The 23,689-nt window shown below is 33.8% G+C and overlaps 3 protein-coding genes and 1 non-coding gene across 6 annotated transcripts; 2 read left to right on the top strand and 2 right to left on the bottom strand.

Moving 5' to 3' along the window:
• Nucleotides 1-2,512: 2,512 nt before the first annotated feature.
• LOC122306568 (protein FEZ-like) lies at nt 2,513-4,324 on the top strand. The gene is made up of 3 exons (XM_043118989.1): nt 2,513-2,714; nt 3,195-3,508; nt 3,584-4,324. Exons 1-3 carry the CDS (start codon nt 2,531-2,533, stop codon nt 4,292-4,294), a joined length of 1,209 nt encoding a protein of 402 aa, XP_042974923.1. The 5' UTR covers nt 2,513-2,530; the 3' UTR covers nt 4,295-4,324.
• A 1,241-nt stretch (nt 4,325-5,565) lies between these two features.
• Nucleotides 5,566-5,646, top strand: TRNAL-CAG. Its single transcript has one exon. It is a non-coding gene; the product is annotated as a tRNA-Leu (tRNA).
• Nucleotides 5,647-8,710: 3,064 nt separating this feature from the next.
• Nucleotides 8,711-10,373, bottom strand: LOC122307294 (60S ribosomal protein L34). The gene is made up of 4 exons (XM_043120074.1): nt 10,211-10,373; nt 10,004-10,083; nt 9,097-9,206; nt 8,711-9,007 (listed from the first exon to the last, which is right to left on the bottom strand). Exons 1-4 carry the CDS (start codon nt 10,287-10,289, stop codon nt 8,914-8,916), a joined length of 363 nt encoding a protein of 120 aa, XP_042976008.1. The 5' UTR covers nt 10,290-10,373; the 3' UTR covers nt 8,711-8,913.
• Nucleotides 10,374-11,329: 956 nt separating this feature from the next.
• Nucleotides 11,330-15,625, bottom strand: LOC122307292. Of its 3 annotated transcripts, none has more exons than XM_043120072.1 (6): nt 15,423-15,625; nt 15,004-15,304; nt 13,555-14,918; nt 12,169-12,582; nt 11,766-12,007; nt 11,330-11,673 (listed from the first exon to the last, which is right to left on the bottom strand). In XM_043120072.1, exons 2-6 carry the CDS (start codon nt 15,159-15,161, stop codon nt 11,422-11,424), a joined length of 2,430 nt encoding a protein of 809 aa, XP_042976006.1. In that variant the 5' UTR covers nt 15,162-15,304; nt 15,423-15,625; the 3' UTR covers nt 11,330-11,421. The 3 variants fall into 3 exon arrangements, with proteins under 3 accessions (XP_042976006.1, XP_042976005.1, XP_042976007.1); XM_043120071.1 differs by having other exon boundaries at nt 15,004-15,291; XM_043120073.1 differs by having other exon boundaries at nt 11,766-11,971; nt 15,004-15,618.
• Nucleotides 15,626-23,689: the final 8,064 nt, after the last annotated feature.

Genomic DNA, 23,689 nt, shown 5'->3' with positions numbered 1-23,689 from the left:
ATAAAAGAAATGTGCTTTGGTTTTTATAAATTTAATGTATTGTTGTGGACTCCAATTTTGTTTCCGTGTTGTCTTTTTTTAACTTCAATATGCTTCCAATTCGCAAACACTACATTAATTTATATTATATATATATAGAACGTTAAACTTCACAAGCAATCTGATATGAATATATTTAATTTCCCAATAATGTGGCAGTAGAATACAAATTCCCAATCCTTTTCTGTCCATTTGGATTGGACACCTTTCCTCATATCTCAACCAAAAAAGAACAAAAAGGAGAATGAAGGAAGGTTGCTTAATTTCCAAGAGATCGCCCTCAACCTTTTTTCCATGATCATGAGATCGATGGGGCTACTTTATACTACACTGAAAGCACGAGTAATCCGAAGACCTGATTCTAATTAATCAAGGCATCGGAATTGATCTCTTCAATTTAATGTAGAAATTCTATATTATTATAACCTATCCACATCCATCAACCACCACAAATTGCTATATTCACACATGCATTCCAAACTACCCCTCACACTCCATCCAAACCCGCACAGAGCTAATCATTACACCCACCATCATGCATCGATTATCGATTAAACCTCCGAAAGTAGCCAAGCACCACCACTCCAATTACAGTAAATGTTTCACAAAGAAAGAGGTTACATTAATGCTTTTATTTTGGCTAGAAGAGTTTGACCCATTTTTCAACTTGAGTGGCATGCATGGTTGGGTTTCCAAGCCCTAGGTTAAGGAACAGACAAGAAAGCCTTCACGCGAGGGCTGTATTTTGGGAGTCTAGTACTGGATTGGGAGTTCCCAGTTAGCCATTTGAGCCATTTGACTCGAAGATGATCTTCACCTATTTCTTAATCCTAGCTAATTGTATGTATAGTATAAAATTAAAGGCTGGTTTATCTTTAGGAATATTGAGCTCGAATCGATAGTCAATCCCAATTGTGTTTAATTTACTTTTATTTATCTATCTATTTTTTTTGTTTCGCCATTTTTACTTTAACCATTTAAGCATTTACTCAATTATATATAACAATATTCACATATTTCATTAATTGTGAAAAATTTTGGACTTTTCATATTTTATAGTTTAAACTAAAAACTAAAATCCAAATCATTATCTTCAATTAATTTTATCCATCTGAATACGAATTATGATCCAAAGCTTGTCAAAAGAAGGAAAAAAATTATGATATCAGATGCATGCATGGCATGATCAATGTTAGTCAAACCTAACACATGAGTAGCTGATCTGCTGTTTTCTTACTGTTTGGTTATCTGTCTAATTTCAGCCTTAAGCAGTACTACTGTTTGCCTAACCTTTCCATTACATATTCCAGTATACCTCGGAATATAAATTCTAGATGCATTTCCGAAAGAACACCTTTTTTTTTTTAAATAATTCTAAAGGAACACTAGTCCTAAGTTGATCTGTAAATAATAATATTTTATGAATCTCATTGAGATGTGTTTGAATATAAATATATTGAGATTTGTATTTAAATATATGAAGTGGGTTAAGATGAGTTTAACTTTTTTATGAAAATTTAAAAAAATAAAAGATATCAATGATTAGTTTGATATGAAAAACCAAACATCGCCTAATTCACTCGTTCAAGGCCGGGAATCTTCAATTATCCAAAACATCTAATCTGACATGTCACGTGTTCATATTGTGGCAGAGGCAATGAAAGGGAATAGAAGCTCAGAGGAGAAAACATTGGAATAGAAATGGCATTTTTTTGGATCCATGAAATTGAAGTTTTATAATTTCCTCAATGGATTTTGCTAGAATCTCAAGAGTGAGTATACCTTTTAGCTTGTTTATATTGGAAGTTAATCCATCCTATTGTTTACAAAAATCAACAAAAGAAGGAAAAATATTTTAAAGGGAAGAAAAAATTATTAGTATATGTCATAGGAAATCTGCCTTGTCCTATTCCATTTTCCTGAAGATTAAAATGGAGACGTTTCTGTGATAATTGAAGATAAGGAATTAGGAAGTCTGAAAACAATTTCAGTTTTTAATATTCATGAAAGCTGCTGATTTAATAGTCCTCGAGATCCTTAATTTGGAGTTAAAACCACCCCCTTTCCCACTCCCCCATATATGGAGTTCAAGTGAGAACTTCGATTAATAAGTCCATTTGCTAACTTGGGTCCTTTCCGGCTGTTGCTTCAGCTTCTTCTTGGTAAATCATTAAGATTTTTCGTGGAAAAATACATTTTGCATTAGTCACCCTGAAAGGGCGGCCAAAGCTTCGGAAGCAGACCCCTTTTCAGGAAGCATAAATGGCTTTGAACTAAGTGAAACTTAGTTCTCCTTTGTGCTCATAATTTAGTACTGCCTCAAAGCTTGAGCTGTTACACTGTTTGCATTGACAGTACAAAGCCTGCTTTTGGTTTGCATTTCAGCAGAAGCGATAAAGACCAATTTCAATGTTTGGTTCAATCAGAATTTAGTGCATATTTCGCGTTTTGAACTCCGTCAAGATTTTTATATTTTGTTAAAGAAGAGGAAATGGATGAGACGAACGATATTGTTGATAAGGTTGATGATGTGATGTTGCCCGGTTTTCGTTTTCATCCCACAGACGAGGAACTTGTTGGGTTCTATCTCAAGACAAAGATTCAGCGGCGACCTCTTCCAATTGAGCTAATTAAGCAAGTAGATATCTACAAGTACGATCCGTGGGATCTACCAAGTAAGATATATAGTTCATTCCCACTCCATGATATCTTTGTCTGACTTGTTTATTTTGGTTGGGTTAGGTAACTTAGGTTGCAAAAGGAAGTTTTCCTCTGTTCATTGATTTCTTCTCTTGTTTTAGATGCCTAGCGACATGAGTACATGGAAATTTTCCTCCTTTTCTTTTCCTAGAAAATTATATTTTATTATTGCAGTTAAGCTGTTTCTGTAGCTATGAAATGTAAATCAGTCCCATGTATTGTTCAGAAAAACATACAAAAGTTCAACATTTGTTACTGAACTTTGCACGACTGTCTGCCACCATATTCTTGAAAAGCATATTTTGAGTTCTGTGATCTTGTCCTTCTTCCTGAAACCTTTTAAGGATAATCTTTCAGAAGCCTTGATTCTTTATTCACATTGTGGCTAGTACTTTTGATGATTAGTAAACTTCCCGAGTAACCCATCATGTCTAATTTTATGTTTCCTTCAAAAGAGGTGGCGGCTACTGGGGAGAAAGAGTGGTATTTCTACTGTCCGAGGGACCGAAAATACAGGAACAGTGCACGGCCAAATCGAGTTACTGGAGCAGGGTTCTGGAAGGCCACCGGAACTGACCGGCCTATTTACTCCTCTGAGGGCACCAAATGCATCGGTTTGAAGAAGTCACTCGTCTTCTACAGGGGCAGAGCAGCCAAGGGGATAAAAACCGATTGGATGATGCATGAATTTCGGCTACCTTCTCTCTCAGAATCAGCACCACCCAAGTTCTTAGACAAAAACATAACTGCAAATGTAAGTGCATGCTACGTAATTCCCCATTTCCAACTATTTCTTCACTGAGTTTTATATCTTTTACACTAACTCCTTGTTTTCTCATTGGAGAAACATGATTCATGGGCAATATGCAGGATATTTAAGAAAACGAACTCCATGGCTCAAAGGACTCTTTCTCAGTCTTGGGTATCTTCACTGCCAGAAACTTTGGCAACTGATATGCTCACTCAGGGTAAACACTACAGTCAGTTCAGATCAGAGAACATCTCTAATTGCACGACTGAAACTGGGCCGGCCATGCAGTTTTGCACTAAAAATGACTTGCAGCAAACCTCTGCTGCCTGTTTCTCTACTTCCGACATTCTCTCTTATAAGCCCATTAATCATACGGTCTCTAGGCCTCCTCTATTCCATGTTTCTAATGGAGAACTTCCCAGTGGCTTCCCGTTCTCACCACTAAATGTGTCAGGACCCACCAAGTGTACAGTTGATTCTACCTCCATGCTTTTGAACTCTCCCTTAGGTGATGTGACTGATGCCTCTGGGACTTTAGACTTTGAAGGGTCACAACAGCAGTTCAGTGGCTTCTCACTCGGTTTGCATCAGGAGATGCAAGGCCACATGGGCGCAGGAGAAGATCATGAGGCAGGCCTCAGGAAGAACCCAGATGCAGCCCTCAATAACCAGTGGGGAACGGTCCAATCAATTGGATTTCCCTTCAGTTTGCCTTCAAATGATGATTGGAAGCCTAATGTGCCATGGGATTCGCCACCTTGTCCTAGTCTTGAGATGTCCACTAACCATTCCACAAATGAATGATATACTCGGAAAAAAAACAAAAATAAAACTTTGGAGACCATATTATATACCTAGGGAGAATTATGTTGCCATTTAAGAAGGTAACTCTGTTTACCATGTGATTGTACAGTTCCATATATTCGATTTATACATTTTAAGTTGTGTTGTTTCTTTTGATCATTTTCTCTCTTTTTCTTCTTTTTCTTTAGTCATACGCAGAGTTTACAGTACTTAACAGTTTTTTCCTTTTTCTAAAGCATGCACAGAATGGCATATAGGATGTAAAATCACCAAGACATGTACAACCATCAAAAGGAATAATCAGAGGTTTGATGGAAATTAAGACTAAGAGAAATTAATCAATTTAAAAAAGGCTGAGGAAATGTTCAAACACGGAATCGCAACCGACCTCGAGCCAGCCATAAAAAAAGGAAAATGTGCCCTTCGAGAATCTGGGTTAAGGGATGTATTAAGGTTGAATAACTTGACTGCGCGTTCTAGATAATAGAAGTGCATAATTCTATACACATTGTAGTCATCAGCCTAAAAATCAATATCTAAGCCAAAATCGTAAGAGCGGATGGCAAATCAGGTGACAGTGGATCATGGGGAGAACAAGGATGGGGAGCCCCGTGTTCTCTGGTCGTCGAGTTCTACGACACTCACTCGATTTGGAATGAGAGGGGTTCTCATTCCATCCCTTCATTCTATCTGTTTATTATAATTTTTATAAATTTTCATACAAAATACAATAAATAATTTAATTATTTTAAAGTTTAAAATAATAATAATATTAAAAAATATTATTTTAATAATATTTTATTCAAATTTTATCTCAACTCACAATCCAAACCTAACCTAAGTTTGATTGAATTTTAAGACCTACAATTGAGCATTCCTCATTTGGATTAAAAAAACACTCTCAACTCATCTTATCTCAACTCATTACTCAAACCTTAATGTTATTTGAAAGACTTGTAATAGATTTTGTAGTATTCAGTTTATATTTTTCTGTCTTGAGTCCTTCTACTCATCATCTCTACATCATACATCACACTTGATTTTTTTTTTTTTAATTCTTGCTTAACTAAAAGAATTTTTCTACTCATCATCTATATACCATATATTTGGTAAGTAAAAAAAATTATATTTGGTGTGTGATGAATAATATTCTTCTTTTGTCTAACCTTAGAAATTTAGAATTTGAATAGATTCTATTTTTATTAAAAAAAAAAAAAAAATAGCAGCTTTGTTTATTGATGAGAATTAAAAGTGACGGTCTCAATAAAATAGTCAAGATGGCCGAGTTGGTCTAAGGCGCCAGTTTCAGGTACTGGTCCGAAAGGGCATGGGTTCGAATCCCATTCTTGACAATCTTTTCCTTATGTAAATAGATAGTATTAGGAATTTTTTTATTTTTTATCATTTTCTTTTAAGTATCATTTTAACATATTTAGCGAGTAAAAAAATATATATAATTTTATTAATAATTAATTTTTTAACTATAAAATAAAAAATTAAAACAAAATTAAATACAAAAAAAGTAATAAATGACTAATAAAAGAGTAATAATCCTATTATTTTCCATAAAAACATGTTCAAGTCGATTTGATAGGCGCTAAATTAGTCAAATCATTTCTTCACATCAATCTCCCTACAGTCCTCGTTTAGGATCTCTCTCTGTGTTTGTATGGAAAATGTAAATCGGAGAAGTTCAATATTTGAAAGAAGTCATGAGAAATCCCACGTCACTTGTCTGGAATGATTTACCCCATGTTCGGATAGGAAAAGTATTTTATTTTATTATTATAATTTTTTTAAATTTTTATGTAAATTATAATAAATAATTCAATTTTTTAAAATTTTAAAATAATAATAATATTAAAAAAATATTTTAATAAAATTTTATTCAATTTTTAATTTTAATGTAAAACCATCTTATCTCATCTTTCAAACCATACCTTAGTGGCGTACCTACTATAATGGGAGCTCTTCATTGCCAATTTGTGTTAGATTATAGTCCTATTTAGATTTGGAAAGTATTTCATCTCATCTCATTATTACAATTTTAACAAATTCTCATACAAAATGTAATAAACAATTTAACAATTGGTTTCATTAAAATTTTGGGACTAAAAATGACTTGCAATTAAAATGTGCGTAGAGGAGACGACCCTTGGAAGGTTTTCTTTTGTTTTTTTTGGGGGGGGGGGGGGGGGGGGGGGGGGGAGGACATAGTCCGACAAGCTTGATAGTTGTGAAGGGGAAGAAGAGATTTGGAGCCCATCTGCGAGGGCAATTTTCAAAGCCGCTTAAATATTATTAACAAAAACAAAGAGTTTTGATGCATATAAGCAAAGTCGTATACTAATCTGCGTACCAATACTGATTCATTTATATTCAAAATTTAAATTAGCATTTTTTTCAATAAAATCTACTTTTTAATCAATTACATTAGATTAGTGCACATATTAGTACACAGTTATGCATACAACTAGATCTTTCCATTAACAAAAGTCACATAATGATACCAATACTCAATGACAAAAGCACTCAAACGAAGCTCATGGGATCAGCTTTCCAACTTCAACAAGCCTAGTTTGGTTAGAAAGTTTAGATGAAATATTTTGTTAAAAGTTGAATAAAATATTATTATAATATAATTTTTTAATATTAATTTTATTTTAAAATTTGAAAAAATGAATTATTTATTATATTTTATGTAAAAATATGTAAAAGTTGTAATGATTATATGAGATGAAATAGTTTGAGTTTGGGTATCAAACCATAAGTTTGCTACCAAGTCAATTTTATTTCCTCTTTGACTCTTTGTGGCTTATTGAGCTTTGAAAGTTTCATGGATGGAAGAATAATTCTAAATACAGTGTGGCGCTGTGGGGAGGACCAAGAACTGTGGGGAGGACCAAGAACAAGAGTGGGAGGATGAAAGCTATGCTAACAACACTCGAGCTGAAAACTGACGGTTGTGGAGGAAAAGAGATTCAGTCAACGCCGACAGACGAAGCTGTAACTCGAAATCAAAGAGAAATTTTGTATAGCACGAGCTAAAACGCAAGCTAGGCAGAACTTGAGAGAAAGGGAATGCTGGGCAGAACTCGGGAGAGAGGGAATTTAATTTTGGTCACTGCAAGTAGGGGTGAAAACCGATTTATTTGATTCAGTTTTTTGGAAAAACTGAAACTCAACCAACATTCAAAAAACAAGGATACAATTGGCCGATAAAGGGGGAGGAAACCAATGACGTTGATTTCGGCGTGATATCGATCGATCTTCGGTGTCCCATCGGAGTTGTGAGTGGCTCGAAACTGAAAAATGGAGAATTAGAGATGTGAATCGCGATGAGAGAGAGAGAGAGAGAGAGAGAGAGAGAGAGAGAGAGAGAGAGAGAGAGAGAGAGAGAGAGAGAGAGAGAGAGAGAGAGAGAGAGAGAGAGAGAGAGAGAGAGAGAGAGAGGTAGAAGAAGAAGAAGAAGAAGGAGAAGAAGAAGAAGAAGAAATGAGGGGATTAAACCTAAATTGAAACGCTGCTGATGTCGTTTTAATCTTAATTTTTTTTTTCCTCCTCAATACATTTTAAACAATATCGTTTCACTTATGACTTCATTGAAACGACGTTGTTTTATGTAAAATATATAAAAATATATATATAAGATATCTATTCGGTCGGTTCAACAGTCCAATCCAGACTCAAACCTGGACCGAATTGGCCGACATCGATTTTGACTTAATTTTACTGTCGACCGATCGGTTCTACATCGATTTCGGCCGATTCCATGCTTCGGCAGCGAGTCTGAGTCGATCCTGATCGGTTTTACGACTTCTTGTACAACCCTAATTGCAAGAATGTTTTGGTCATTACAAATAAACTGACTTAGATAAAGACTGTAGGAAGTGTACGCGAGTACTGAAATCAAATGAGTTGAGATGAGACTTGAAAGTTGAATAAAATATTATTAGAATATTTTTTTAATATTATTATTTTTTTAAAATTTGAAAATTTTAAATTATTTATTATATTTTATGTGAAAATTTAAAAAAGTTATAATGATGAAATATGGTAGCATAAAAGACTTCTTCTATTCAAATGGGGCAAGTTTGTGGGACTGTATCTCGACGGACTCTTCTTCAAAATTGACTACAATATGGCTCATTGACAAAAAAATGGCTCATTTCTCACATCGACAGTGGCTCATTTCTCTCGTTTTCTTGGGCAATGGATTACTCGCTACATTTTCCTTGTGCCTTTTTGTTTATTTTTTCTTCCAAATATTGAACCCCATCTGCAGCACAACTTCATCTTATCTGTTAGCATGTCAATATTCAATTGACACCGTCAATCCGGAGCAACAAGTTTGTAAATTCCAATGTGGTGCAACAATGATGGGCAACAAATAGAAATACATCTCAAATTCAGAAATTTAAGTAGACAAATAAAACCATAAGGCCATGTCATTAAAGAGCAAGTTCTCATAAAACAATACCACATAAATGATTTGTCATCAGATTGAAGAAAGACTAAAACCCATTCAACACTTCATCAACATCAACCTAATTCAAAATTTATCTCAACTCGCATATTTCATGAACTCAAATTTCTTTTTGATTTATTTCCCACTTGTTTCAGCTCTTAGATGCTTGTTTTTCCTTCGTCTTCTGGATTTTCAACACCTTTTTCACAATCTTCTGCTCTTCCACCAAGAAGGCTCGAATTATCCTACAAAAGCAAATAAATTCTCTAGGAACATGCTCTAATCACTTTCAAGAAGAAAAAGAACCTTTAAGTGCCAGTTCAAGGCAAAATACCTCTCCCTAACAGCACCTCCAGAAAGTACACCACCATAGGCCCGATTCACAGTCCTTCGGTTCCTTGACAATCGAGACCTCTTGTACTCAGCAGGTCTCAGGTGAGGAATCTGAAAGAGAGAACAATTGTACACGATTTAATTTAATCATAGATACAATCAACGTAACTTTTAACGAGCATGATTATAAAATTCAGAAGGTGCAGAGAGAAATGTGACATAGAAAGAATTATCTGCAGATTGAAGACATAATAAAATTCTCCAACAGAAATATACAGGAGAGAAAGAAGGAGAAAGAGAAGGGGGGGGGGGGGGGGGGGGGGGGCACTTGGTTAAGTAAAACTCTAAAAAGAACTATTTGACTTTTTCATTAATCACATATAAACTTGTATGGTGTATCATGGTTTATGATGTTTGCATACCACTATAACAATCCAGATCCCCACAATAACTAACAAATGTGCATCTTTCCCTCTCACTGACATAGACAAACATTTCACACATAATGTAAGAGATTAGTTTTAAAAAATTAGACAAAAGAAAATGGAGGAACAACGAGCACGTTCATAATAATGTCTTCACGGATTATCACATCCATCAGAGAATTGTAAATATATCCAAGCCAAACCCATTTTTTAACGAAGCAGTAGCTACAACTAATATCAGAACACCCAGCCGCATCTCTAACCATCTAAAAGTAATCACAACTCCCCTCCCCTGATCAAAACATCACCGTAATTGCAAATATTCACAAACAGCAAGATGTGCGTATTTACGACATCTAAAAAGACATTCGCCAACTGTGATTTCACAAATTGCCACATTAGGCATAGACTCCAGACTCCAAGATGAGCTCGGCAAGCTCTGTTAAACAAATAGAAGCAATATGAACCACAAACGTTACATACCCCTTGGATTCTCTTTCCAGTGACTGGGCACTTGGGGCCACTTGCCCTCTTCTTGGTGGTCTGATACACCAACTTGCCACCTTAAATCGAAGAAAAACCGCAAACCCATATCAAAAGATTAAAAATTTCAATTCTAAAAGAAGGGGAAAAAAAAAACACAGGTAGATCTTAAAAGAAACAATTCGTCGCAGAGTGAAATGGTTTTACCAGGGGTCTTGACGACCCGGTGCTGGTTGGACTTGGTGGCGTAGCTGTGGCGCTTGCGATAAGTGAGCCGCTGCACCATTTTCAGGCACTGTCTGTGCGAGACGCTGCTGCTATGTGTACTTGGTCTGTGCAACGAAAGGCCAAAAGAAGCCAATAATATGAAGGAAGCGTATAAATAGGGTTTAGGAACTACGAAGCCCTAGATCTGACGGTTCTGTTGAGTTTGGGTTATTGACGGCTGGGATTATGTGAAATGTTAAGGGTAACAGCAAAAGTTTTTTCATTTGCAAGACGGACCAAACACGCCCTTATTTTAAGATTTTTATAGTTTTTCTTCTCCTAACATTTTTATTTGAAAAATTCTTCATTTGTTCACACGCCAATTTATTATTTTATTTAAATAAATATATAAATATTTAAATATAAATATAAAAATAATAACTCACATATTAATATATAATGTGGAGATAATAAATAACAAAATATTATTTTTACTCATGAATCACTCGACATCGATTGTGCTGAGTAGGTAATGGAAAATTTAATACATTCTTGGTATATTTTCAGGTAGAAAATTTTCTAAAATCCAAGTCCAAGAAAATCTCTGCTCTCTCTATATCTCTTTTTTTTTTTTTTTTTTTTTTTTTCTAAGCAAGCTTGTTTATATATATATGGGAAATAAATTACAAACCATAAGGAGGGTCCGTCACATTATCAATATACAAAATACAAGTTAGAATAGACACTAAAAGAATGCTACCAAACTAAAGGAATGTGACAATTTCTCATAACTTTTTTTTTTTTTTTTATTTGTTTTCCCTTTTACCCACATCCAGAACTTAAAAGGACAATTTATATCGGGAAATTGGGAATACAGATCATAAATACTTAAAAACTCAAAATCAGAAGCTGAGTTCTTCATGTCCATAAATTCTTCTTCATCACATCATAATTATTGTTGTGATTAAACTTTGAGAAATGACTGACAAAAGACGCGAAATTGGTAGGTCATAGTGGGGGCCTCTGAACCCACATCTCTGTTCTACCATGGATTGCTCTTCTTGCAGAATTTATAACGGAAGCAATAGCAACTACATAAATAAATCAAGGCTCCGGATCTTGAAGTGAAAGATGGCAAGAACTTTGCCAGAATTGTTATTGGAGATGATCTCTATTTATGTACATGTAAGTGCCCGACAAAGCTAATACTTTCAACATGGAAAAAGCAAGAAGGTTGGTTCTATGGTCATCTTTCGGTTCACAAAACTAATCTGACTTAATTTACAGCGACACCAACCTAGTTGGTCTGTTGTTATCCTAGACATGTTCAAGACCCTCGACACAAGTTTCATGTCAACCTGAGAGAAGAAGAAATGGTGATCTATGCCGTCTTCTTGATGCTTTTGTAACTTCTTTAATATGCAGCTTCCACTCTTCAACATGTCCCTGAGCTTCTTCTCTTTCTGAATTCCCAATTTATAAAAAATTAGAAAAGAGAACGAGCATTTGGGGTTTGGCAAAATAAACAAGTAGAAGATGGTTGAAGAAGCTAAACCTTTTGAAGATCTGTTTGAACTTCCTTCAAAAGCACTGAATCTGCAGGGTCTTGGAGCTCAACCTGAGTGTCCCTTCGATTGCTTGCATCTTTATCAGCTCGGATGAATTTCCAAATGATTCTCATCGATTCTTCCAATATCTCTATAACAATGTCAATTGTAATTGCACCATCATCTCTCCCTGTCCTTTCTTTCTTTCTGTCCCCTGTAAGTTTATGCTGATTTAATTCTTCTGGGTCCACTAAGTCAAGATATAAGCAGTTAAAAGGGTGCTTATGGCCCCATCAAGGTCAAATGGGACCAACCATCAAAGATGAGGGGCAAGCAACTACCAATTTGTACTTCAATATCTCAAAATAAACAAAACTTAATAAAAAATCTCAATGTTTCAAGCGTTCTCACCTCTTATCACTGGTACTTGAAGAAGATTACGCATAAGACATCTATTCTTGACATAATTCTCAACCCTTGGCCCTTGAAAATGTTCATTTTCTATAAATCTTTGCAAAAGCACTTGAAACTGTTGAAATTCACCTGCAACTTCGTTGTACGAATGTAGTCCATACGGGTCAGACTCCCATACTTCTAAGGCCTTTTCATATTGCCAGTGAAGAATTTCCCAAGAAAGGCACAACTGCCCAATATAAACAACTTCCAAATCACTATGCAAGTCTCTAATGAACTTCATCATTGGATCAGATTCTGACTTTTTGTGTTTGCGAAGCCAAAGGTTTTGTGAAAGAATGGATGTGATTGCCGGGGCTGAGGATTTGCGGCTTGGAAACGATTGAAGTGGGTCCTTCGACCTCAGAAAACCTACAAAGACATCATGAATGATTAGACACATAAGAACTAAAATAATATTCTGATAATAGGGCAACGATGCATTGAGCATAACCCAAAAGTACTGACTTTGATCAAGTGGTTCTAATATAAACATTTCGTGCACATGCTTTACCCAACTTCTCCGGCATTTTAAGACTAGTTTATTCACAAAAGAAATCAACTCAGGAGAAGGGTTGGTGGAGCATTACAATCAGTGTTAGATGTATTATATATGGGGCAAGGCAAAAAATAGAATTAGGTAGTTTCATTCATTCCAAAATATGCTCGTCCATTAAATAAATTGGTGGTGCTAAGGCCGAAGTTGAAAGTTCAGTTTGCTAGATCTTACTGAAGACGTGGATGTAAACCTTTAACAAACCATTGTTTTCGGATTCAAGCATAAAGAAAAATGAGGTAGTTCTATATGCGTACACGTTTAGAATGTTTTCAAATAGAATATATAAACGGCTTAAAGAGAACGGGGCTGCTCCTCGTATGGAACTAATTTCAAAAGTACAGAAAATTCAACTGCCGGAAGGAATTCCTTGAATTATTCATACACGCTTCTGCACGCACGTTTCTTTCAATTTCAAAGAAAAAGAGAGAATAAAAAAAAAAACAACAGAAAATTCCCCAGAAAATAATATTAATGTAGTAGGTGACATAAATCTCTCTAATACTTGGTTGGGATCTGAGAAAATTCATCATTCCCCCATGCCTATCTAACCAGATTTAGTGGGTCCTTGTCGGCAACTTCATAAATTGACAGAGGTGGGGGATGTGTGAATCATGTCAGTTAATTACTCGAATGTTTTACTTTATTATGGATAGGCTTTAGTGCTTTACCAACAAATCTTTTATGAAAAGTTTCTGTTCAAGATTAACAAAAAAATGTGGAAGTTCATTAAGAAGATCAAAAGTTAAAAATTACAAGAAATGCTGTAATGGGAAAAGGTGACTGACCTGTCGCATACATCTTCTGGTAATTCAAGATATCGAATTTCCGCATTCGTTCTCTGTAACTCTTGTATAACTTGTAAAGCTCACCCATTCGATCTCCATGCTGGAACTTCTCGTCAATCTTCCAAGGCCTTAAATCCTCGATTATCTTTGGACACTCGGAATCCTCAAGAATGGTGGGCAGGCCTGTTGCTCTGACTTTTTTCAGCTCCATCCTCAGCTGCTCTATCAAATCTTGATGTTCCCACAAGGTTTCCAATCCATTTGGATCCTCAGAATCCCACTCCGATGAACTGTTTGAATTGGGTTTTTCGCCCGTTTGTTTTCCTTCTTTGCCACCAAAATCTTCATCCTTGGAACTACTTTCGCTATTAACTGAATTCTGCATATCAGACTCTTCTAGCTTTCGCAGTTCTTCCAGAATATTACTATCTTCCCCTTCAAAGTCTTCTGGACCATAGCCAGTATTCAAGTTCTGCGAGTCCATGTCCTCCAAGTCCAAGTCTTCCTCAGTTAAACCTGCATCCCCTCCTTCGTGCGTATCCTCGAAATCTTTCTCTGACAAAAATAAATCGCTGGTCAAAGCAACTAATTGACTCTTAGCTAAACTTGAATAAACAGAGTCCAAGTCAGAATCTGAAGCAATATCTTCCTTTTCTGAAAGAAACTTATCTTCGACCAAAAAATCATTCCTCGACTCCTCCAATTGTTCTCTCCTAGAATGAGAATTCTCAGCAGACGTCCAACCCTCTAGCTTCTCAGACACCACGGGGGTCTCAGAAACTTTTTCATGAACAGTTTCTTCTAACGAATTTTGCTGCATAGAATCGTTTTCGGGACTTGCGCCACTTTCAATCGAATGATTAGTGGAAACGGCATAGAACTCTTTGACTGCAAAGCTTACAGCTTTGGGCTCCAAGAAGTGGCTAAAACACTTCCCGGACAAGAACTCATATTTATTGGTGTTTGTAGGGGGAGCGGTACTATCTAAACCAAGGGACTCACTATTCCCTTTATCCAATCTACTGATTTCTTCATAAGTCGGAAACCGGAATTTGAACTCACACTTTGGGGGTTCCGACTCTATTGCATCCAAACCATCGTGCCCAGCGTCCCTGCTAGCAACACTTTCAGAATACGCTAGTTTGGCCTCCGCTTCTGGTTCCGTATGATTCGAATAAATTCGGTTGCTTTCCTGGAAACGAGTGCTTGAGTAATCCGGGTATTCCGACGCAAAAGTTTCATACCCTGCACCACCATGTGTAAAAATTCCAGAAAATGCTACCTCAGAGTCCGCTTTTTGCTCATTACATTTGGAATTAGATTGATTGCTTCTTTGCGAACACATTCCTTCAGTTTTTTTGTCGCTGTAAAATAAGGCAAACAGAATCATTAGTTAAATATTAAGAATTATAAGCATATGTTGGAAGTGAAAAGAAGTTTTTGAAATACCTGTGGAAGACTTTGTTCAGGAAACCGAACAGAGTAAGGCAAAGGCTGGAAACAGAGGCCAAGAGAAAGCCGGCAAAGAGAACTATCTTTGGATAGAAAACCCCTTTTACAGAATCCATATTGTACAAATAAAAGTGGGTTTTGGGTACAAACTCCATAAGGCTATCGATGAAATAAAACCATCAATCTCTGTATTCATTTTGAAGCAAAACGCAGAAGAAAACAGAGCAAGTCATGGAAACTCTGATTCCTGCTTTGAAATTTTCACGCAAAAAAAGGACCTGTTACCTGTAAAAAAGCACTAGTTCCACCTCAGATTTCAGTTTTGCATGGATATCCGACTCGAAAGGAAGTTGAAGTTTGACCTAATTACAGAGAACCGGACGGAATTGACAGCGAAATCAGGGGGAGAAAATTACATGTCAGCTACTGGGATTGAACAAATCTTTTGGTTGCTTAGAGCCCTTGCATTTCTGAGGACCGTTATGTGACATTCATACAGAAGAATCATCCGTTGGAGAGAGAGAACTGGGTTTAATTGAAAGTTTACGTCTTTAATATACATATTCCTTTTTATAGTTAAGGAGGTTGAAAATTCTGGTCGGTTTGTATTTATTGGTTGTGGGAAAATTCAGCTGGGAGCCTAGGACTGTTTGGAGAGAGTGAAAACGGGGGCCAACCTACACAATAGCTAGCCTGCGGTGGGTGGTGGGAAAGTATCCATGCCCATTAATCTTGCGTCGTAAATAATAAATATTGATAAAAGTTTAAAATAATTATTTTATAATATTAATTTACTTATTACATTACTGGAATTCACGAAGAGGCAGAGTACGTAAATTTCACACACTTTGTACGATATTAAGGACAGGGTATTTGGCAATCAACTTTGTGGTTCAAACTTCAGAGCCACCTAATTCTGAACTTCTTTCACCTTCAAGAAACAAGGGAAAAAATAACTTCTGAATCGAAAATTTCACTTTTTCATAAGAAAGAACAGAGCTAATGTATGATATATTTGTCCTTTTTTTTTCAATTCTAATTGGTTAATATGGTGGGGATGATGGGGTGTAATTATAAGAATATTTAAACTCCATGATTACATTCGGAAGAAAGGTACACAACTAATGCAGGCAGGCAGTATTATGATACGTATATGCCAAGTTAGCATCAAAGAAGGAGAGTCCTAAGATTTCGATTAAGCCCATCATTTATCTATATCTATATATAAAAGAATTAAGAGTTGGGTCATGAGATTTTTAACCAAATTTCAGAATTTGAGTTCCAAAACAATCAACTGTAAATTAGATTGATCAAATACATGGCTTTATTCGAGCGATGTTAAATACAATTGTAAAGTGAGTAAATATCACGTAATTATTTTAAAAAATAGTTAAAAATTTAATTTCTTAATATAATTTCATATTTACTTGTTTTTATAAAAAAAATTGTATAAAAAAAAATTGTGAGATACTTCATGAGTTCCGTAATCCCTTTATTGCTTAAGAGCATTGGCAATTGCCTCGCCATTGTCCAATGTAAGTCTAAAATAAAAGCAAATCTGAGTAAATTCATCTGCAATGGCCTAGCTAAAATTGAAAAGTTTGACATAACTTCTACAATAATTCTTAGCTGCTCTCCATGTTTGGCCAGCGACTGTACGGAGAGCAAAGTGATATTTTATCATTTCCAAGAACCTGCCACTCTATCATTCCTTCTGTTTTTCATTATCTTCGTCCCCAAAACACTCCATTTATCTCTTTCTTTTTTTTTCTTTTTTTTTTTTTCTCTCCTGAAACGCTTCTGCCTCTTTTTCTCTGTCTTCATCCCCTTCTCTCCGTCGCCCATTTCTTCTTCAACCTGCAAGCCCTTTTCTTCATCCCGTCGCTCTTCTCCGCAAGCCCTTAGGCTGCCCGATGACTTTGATAAACCTGAGTTTTTGTCGGTGACAATTCAGTGCTGTTCTATGACTATGATACCCTTATGGAGAATGTATCTGATCCTTCCCACATTGATTTTGCTCATCACAAAGTCTATACTTGTAACAATATACAAATTGAATTTATGCAATTGTGATGCTGCGCTATGTATAAAAATCAAAAACATTAGTGTGATAGTTTGGCTAATTGATAGTGGATGAATTTTGGGTAACTCTTCAATTGTGATGCTGCCCTTTGTATGTGTTGTGTGCATTGCGAGTGTAGTTTTTAATTCAATAAGAAGATGATCAAACTTGATTCTCATCATGGATATATGTTTTTGATAACCCAACCACTATAGCATATATGGAACTAACGTTACAGCTTGCCTGTATTTGGAGGGGTGCTCGTGGCTGGCCATGATCTGTTCAACTGATTTCCATGGCATCTTTGGTGCGCCTGAGTTATCTCTCTGTGGTTACCAAATCTGTAAAATTTTTACGAAGTGTACTTGTCATGTATTTGTATTTGCTTTAAGAAGTGTATTTGTATATATAATTGATAAAATATATATTGTCTTGTTTCAAAAAATGTAATTGTAAAATATCAAAAAAATATTAATATTATTAAAATATATAGTATAATATTATTATTTTATCTTTAAGATGACTAGTCCAATATAAATTTATCTAATTAAAATTTGATATTATAGTTAAAAGAAGAAATTTTAATTAAATTTTAAATTTAATAATAGCTAAGCGATTGCCAACGAGCTAAACAATGGAACTACTCTTGAGGCCCAAAAGGTGACCACCAGCTCCAGCTGATCAATTTCCGACGTAAATTCCAACACAGCATTGTTGTTTGGGACATTGATATTTTCCTAGTCAATGTCAAATGTCAATGTCGATCTACGTTCACTAAGGCCATTTTGGTTTTAGGCAACCTATCCAAAATCCAATACATAAAATAAAATAAATGGATTCTGAGAATCTGAACAAACTTCTGAGGTATAAAAACAAAAAACACACAATTTCTCTCTAAAACCGCGTGGAAGAGAATTATTAGATGTCTTATCTAGACGAGACATAACGTGCATCAGCCAATAATAATAATATAAGTTTCAATTGGAGATTTCTTAGAGAATTATTTTAGGAATTTCATGTTCTCACTTTCCGACCTCATGAAATATATCATCATGATAGGATGAAGACAAACGACGATGCCCATGCCAATCTGTGTCAACCTTTTCGTGCAAGATGAAGACGAGGAGGACCTGACCCAACAACAACAATTGCTGACCTTTTCAGTTAAAAAAAATAAAGCAAAACCAGCGCAATTCAAAACCTTCTTCCCTTCTAGATGTCCTTGGAAAGGTTTCCATCTCAGCAAATTGCGAAGGAATGGTTTGAACTTTCAAGGCCTTATGTTATCTTTCTTGCATAGTCCTAAAAATACAGAGGAAATAATAACTGCTTGGCCTTGTTATTGTTCCAAGTTTTCGAAAACAGATGCAAGTGGTGCCAATCGAGCATTAGCATGCATTCAGGTAAGATTTTAAGGAGAAGGGTTTATTCCAGGCAGAGCTGCGGCTTTAACATTTGGAACTAAATAGTAGTTGTACTTAAATGAGTAACAAAAAGATCTCATAATAATAAATTTACAAACTGATATAATTTCATATGATACGTTAGATATATTTTATAATAAAAATGTTATATTTATTTATAAATAATATACTAGCATTAGCATTTAGTCATTAGGCCTATAATAAGATGGGCCATTTTAATAGACACATATAGAGGCTCATACTCACACTCCACTTAAAATATAACTAGCCTATTGAGTTTTATTATCTTCTTACTTGATCTTTCTCTCGGCAAGAACGAAAATCAACTAAAATAGATTGAAAGTAGTACTCTACATAGCTGGAAAATTTTCTTCTTTTGCAAGAACCTTAAAACTCCATGGAAAATCCATCACAAGTTATTAGAGGTATGAACTCTTAATTTTATTGAACACATGCTTTGATTATAAGAAGAGATTATCACATCTTAAGACTCTAACAAAAATAAATTTTATAATCTAATGTACCATATCAAACTACAATAATTTTATAATTTTTTTTTTTGTGATTTTTTTTTTAACCTAAACCATTTCTCCATCTATTTAGAGTGGTATCAAATTCAAATATTACTGCTCGACGCCCTCACCCAAAAAACAAAAAAGTAGAATGTTTTTGTCTATAATGGGCCAAGCCTGGGGATCACAACAAATCAATTGAGGAGGGAGAAACTCAAGCCCAGTAAAGTGAGCCTTATCTGGGCTCTAAATGTTTCATCACCTAGTTAGTATGGGACATATCATACAAAGTAGGAATCGTTTTCTTCTTCTTTTTTCCTCTTCCAAATTTTCTGTCCTAATGGTACATATCATGATTTCTTATTCCTCATTTTTTTCCTTCTAAATTATAAAGCATCAAATCAGATCATGAAATTGTACAAGAAAAATAGATTTTTGTGAATAATTTATTGCAACTAGAAGACTACTAATTTTAATTAGAAATAATCATTTTGCTAAAATTAACGGGTTATAAATAAGTAATTTTCTTGTATAAACAGTTTTCGTGTAATGAACATTATATACAGATAATGCCTATTTTCTAATTCCAATGAAGCTTTGCTCAAATTTTCATAAAAGACACATTTGATCTACTCATAATGAGAAAATTAAAATGATTGCAAGTTTATTTTTTGTAAAATTTTGTTGTATGGAAAACATTTTTCTATCTAAAATTTGGCAGTTAATATATGCTTCCAGAGATAATTTTATAATTGAAAGCAAAGACTATCTTTCCTTCCTCTCATCCTTTTTGTTTCAACCAATACGAGAAAGCCGACACCTATTTTGTCCCCTTTTATAATTTTCCAACCCCTCATCAAATGCCCATGATAGGAAATCAGCATCCAATTAATAAAAATATATGCATATATATTATATTATTTTTCCTTTAAATAATATATGCCTACCCAATAACTATTTGCAAACTCAGTGGTCGGCATTTAATCATTTGAGAATTTAGAACTTTCTTGCTTATCACAAATAGCATATATATTGAGTTTGAAAAGCGATATACGCTAATTACAAAACATATTGAGTTTGAGATTCAATAGAAAGAAATGAAGAGAAGTAGCGGATTACAAAACATATAGTGCTTGATTGCAATGTTATAAATCAAAGCTAGGGTGGTAATTAGGGCCGTGTGTGTGTCATGTCAAGTCATAGAAATTTGATATATAAGTCAACTCAAATACAATCCGTTAAATTAAATAGGTCAGACATACAAATGCTAAAACGGCCTAACCAGTTTAGTAATTAGTTATAAATGACTCAACACAACATGATCAATTTCAATTCATTTTATGTAAATTATGAATTGAATTGACAGCTCGCATTACTCACTTGAACCTAGTTTTCATAATTTATTAAAATATATATTTATTAGTAGTTACAATATTTAAAAGAAAACAATAAAACTACTTGCTAATGAAAAATATCAATATTTTAGATTTTAACTTATAATAAAACCAATATTACAAACTCAATAATAATAATTATGAATATAAGTCTAAATTTACTTTTATAACAATAAAAATATAAGCATAATAAGAAATATTAATATTATAATTAAATAATAATTTTAAAATAAAATATAAATGAGTTACTTTGGCTTGATTTAGGTTAAACGGATGAATCTATTTTGATGCAAACTCATTTACATCCAACAAAACCGATTATATTGGTATTGTATTGGTATTGAATTCGTGAATTATACGTATGGGTTATTATGCTATCCATAATTAAAGCTTGGGAAATTATAAAAAGGACAAAAATAAAGCACGACAAAGTATACAGAAAGATAAGATCGCGAATCTTTCGACTAATTTCATTAAAAGTGTAAGAAATCGAAAGTCAAGACTCGGACAATTTCAAACCATACACCCTCTATCATAAGAGTTTTGCTATATATAAATACAATCATGTATTAATCTATATATTAATATTAATTTATTTATATTTAAAATTTAAATTAATATTATTTTTAATAAAATTTATTTTTTAATTAATTACATCATATTAATACATAAATTAATACATAATTATTCTTATAACTATATTTTTCTCTGTTATAAATATTATAAAAGTCCACTCAAAAAAGGAAAACAGAGGGAAGAAGAGGGCCTATTAATTAGGCGGTTCCGTCAAAATATTAATAACGGTACTGCTGCATCACTGAGGGATTTAACCCGCATACCTATCGAAGAAGACAAAAATAATTTTTTTATTTATCTTTTTTATATTTTTAAAAGAAAATTACAACATAACTAAAAAATACATCCTTAATCACTAAATTAAAAAAAGAAAAGAAAAACTTTCGGAATACAATTTGGATCTCTAATTTGAGACTCAAATCATTTCTCTATTAACAGTAGTGGCAAAGAGCTAGCTTTGTCAATTTAATTATTGAGTAATATTATACACTATATTTTTATCTATAAAATAAGATAAGTTATATTTATCATCATTAAATAATAAAAAAATATGAAATAAATAATCATTCAATAGTGATAAATATGTCACATTTTACTTAGTGATCAGAAAAAATAAAATTATAATATGGTGTATAGAATTTTTCTTAACTATCTATTATTTTTATAATAGAAAATTCTATACACAATCCTATCATTCTATTTTATTTCTACTATATAAGAAATTGAACATCTATCACTATTAAATGATTTTTTTATTATCTAATTATAATAAATATATCATATTTTATATATTAAAATAAAAGTAAGATAGTGGTATGTGGTGTATAGCATTGTTCTTTCATAATTAATGTATCAAAGCCCAATGCAGGTAAGTCCCACCCGACCACCTCTACATGATCCGCCTCCTCCATTCTTACGAGCAGCCATCCACGTCTACTCTTCTGCAATCGAGATATTTTTTTTGAAATTTTTAAAGCGCGCTAGTGTTTGTGTGACAAAATGATAAAAGATAAATTAAAGTGGGGCATGAAATATCACGTTTACTTGAGAATGAAATTTAGTTACTGTTTTTTATAATAATTTTAATGAAATTTCAATTAGATCATTGATTATTATTTTTTAAATAAAGATTAAGATATAATTTGGGCTTGCCATAAGATTTTACAGATTGGAATAAAAAATTGCAAAAATCTCAATGATCTTCTCCGGAGTAGATTCTAAAAGGAGATGCTGTTCATTGTAAAAGCTCGAGGTTAGAAGAAACAAATTGGAATAGCCAGCAGGTAAAGTGTGAAATTCTATACTATAAAGATAAGGTTAGGTAGTATATAAATTTCTACATTATTTGAGAAGAAAAAATTCTTATTCTTTATAATATCTTAATAGAGATTCTAATTGTAATATTATTGGTTAATTCTTTTAAAATATAAGCCATATACGTGGTTTGGTTCGTCCATTATAAAGTAATCGAGGATGCAGCATGCCAGGTTAAGTTTTTCATGCTATACTGGAGTACTGGAGATCATCAGTTTTTAACCACGCAGCTAGCATGCACTGCGAGCAACACATATATGGGAGACAGCTCATAACCCGGCCGGCATAGGAAGGCTTTCTATCTTGACCACGATGTTTTGTCTGTGAACGTCCTTTGATAACTAATGAAAATGAATTTAAAATTTCACTCTCGGAAAACCTTTTGTCCTCGTGAGGGTCGGTGAGCAAATTTCAAATTCAGCTGGCTGAAAAATCGGCCTGGACGTACAGACCACGTAATTGTACGTGTACGTTCTATCTCTTGCGTGCATGTCCTTCTACGCCCTTAATTGCAATTCAAATATCCAACCTACCTTCTAGAATAATGAGACGATGAGTGTTGATCACTTACTGCTTCCTTTTACTTTTTCTTATTATGCATTAATAAATTAATTGCAAAATTTCCATTTTCAATAAAATTATCTGATGCATTTCGTTTCTCGGGAAATATAAGCCAATCATATTATATATATATATATATATAAAAGGTAGTCATATTTACGAAGACGAAACCTGGTAGCCATGGTATTGGCCGGCTAGGTCATGTGCCTCAAGATTCGGAATATTTAGGAAGGAAAACATTTTAACTATAAAGGGCTTAATTATGTAAAAATAAAATTATAAATTAATATTTTTTGACGTAATATTTCAGATTGTAAAATTATTTTTATAATTATAAAATAAATTTTATAAATTTTATAAAATCACATCAATTTATAAATTTATTTTATATATTTTCTTTATATTTGTAGTAATTCTCATTTAAAAATGTACTCCAACTACATTTTTCTTTATTTTAAACTATATATTTTAAACTATATTACATGTACATATAATATAGTGAAAAATCAGGCGCAGGAGTAACGCATACTAAATTCAATATATATTAAATACAAAATCTACACACATATATATATATTTAAAAAATTATTGTGATGATTCAAATTACAATAACAATAAATATTATGGGCATCCATATAGTTTGACTCAATCACGATATTTCATAAGCAGTAATACCCGATCCTTTCCCATTAAGCCGTATAACGCATGCATGCATGCCATGACCTACTGATATATATATATATTTTTCTTTTTCCGACGATTAATAAAGGTTGGAGATGATGACTAATAGCTAGGGAATATGGGAATGACATCCAACACGATGAAAGAACATGTTCCCCC

The sequence above is a fragment of the Carya illinoinensis genome, chromosome 4 (assembly GCF_018687715.1).
Source record: "Carya illinoinensis cultivar Pawnee chromosome 4, C.illinoinensisPawnee_v1, whole genome shotgun sequence".
Lineage (NCBI taxonomy): Eukaryota > Viridiplantae > Streptophyta > Magnoliopsida > Fagales > Juglandaceae > Carya > Carya illinoinensis.
The sequence above is the reverse complement of the archived record's forward strand: the minus strand, read 5'-3'. Positions and strand labels throughout refer to the sequence as shown.

Excerpts from the sequence above, each read along its gene's own strand:
- LOC122307292 (XM_043120072.1), bottom strand. The coding sequence starts at position 15,161 with ATGGAGTTTGTACCCAAAACCCACTTTTATTTGTACAATATGGATTCT. Across the intron at positions 12,583-13,554 it reads CCAGAAGATGTATGCGACAG|GTTTTCTGAGGTCGAAGGAC; the intron begins GTCAGTCACCTT and ends ATGTCTTTGTAG. Across the intron at positions 12,008-12,168 it reads TCAAGTACCAGTGATAAGAG|TGGACCCAGAAGAATTAAAT; the intron begins GTGAGAACGCTT and ends ATCTTGACTTAG.
- LOC122306568 (XM_043118989.1), top strand. The coding sequence starts at position 2,531 with ATGGATGAGACGAACGATATTGTTGATAAGGTTGATGATGTGATGTTG. Across the intron at positions 2,715-3,194 it reads CGATCCGTGGGATCTACCAA|AGGTGGCGGCTACTGGGGAG; the intron begins GTAAGATATATA and ends TTCCTTCAAAAG. Across the intron at positions 3,509-3,583 it reads CAAATGTAAGTGCATGCTAC|AAACATGATTCATGGGCAAT; the intron begins GTAATTCCCCAT and ends TTCTCATTGGAG.
- LOC122307294 (XM_043120074.1), bottom strand. The coding sequence starts at position 10,289 with ATGGTGCAGCGGCTCACTTATCGCAAGCGCCACAGCTACGCCACCAAG. Across the intron at positions 10,084-10,210 it reads CCGGGTCGTCAAGACCCCTG|GTGGCAAGTTGGTGTATCAG; the intron begins GTAAAACCATTT and ends CTTCGATTTAAG. Across the intron at positions 9,207-10,003 it reads CTGGAAAGAGAATCCAAGGG|ATTCCTCACCTGAGACCTGC; the intron begins GTATGTAACGTT and ends TCTCTCTTTCAG.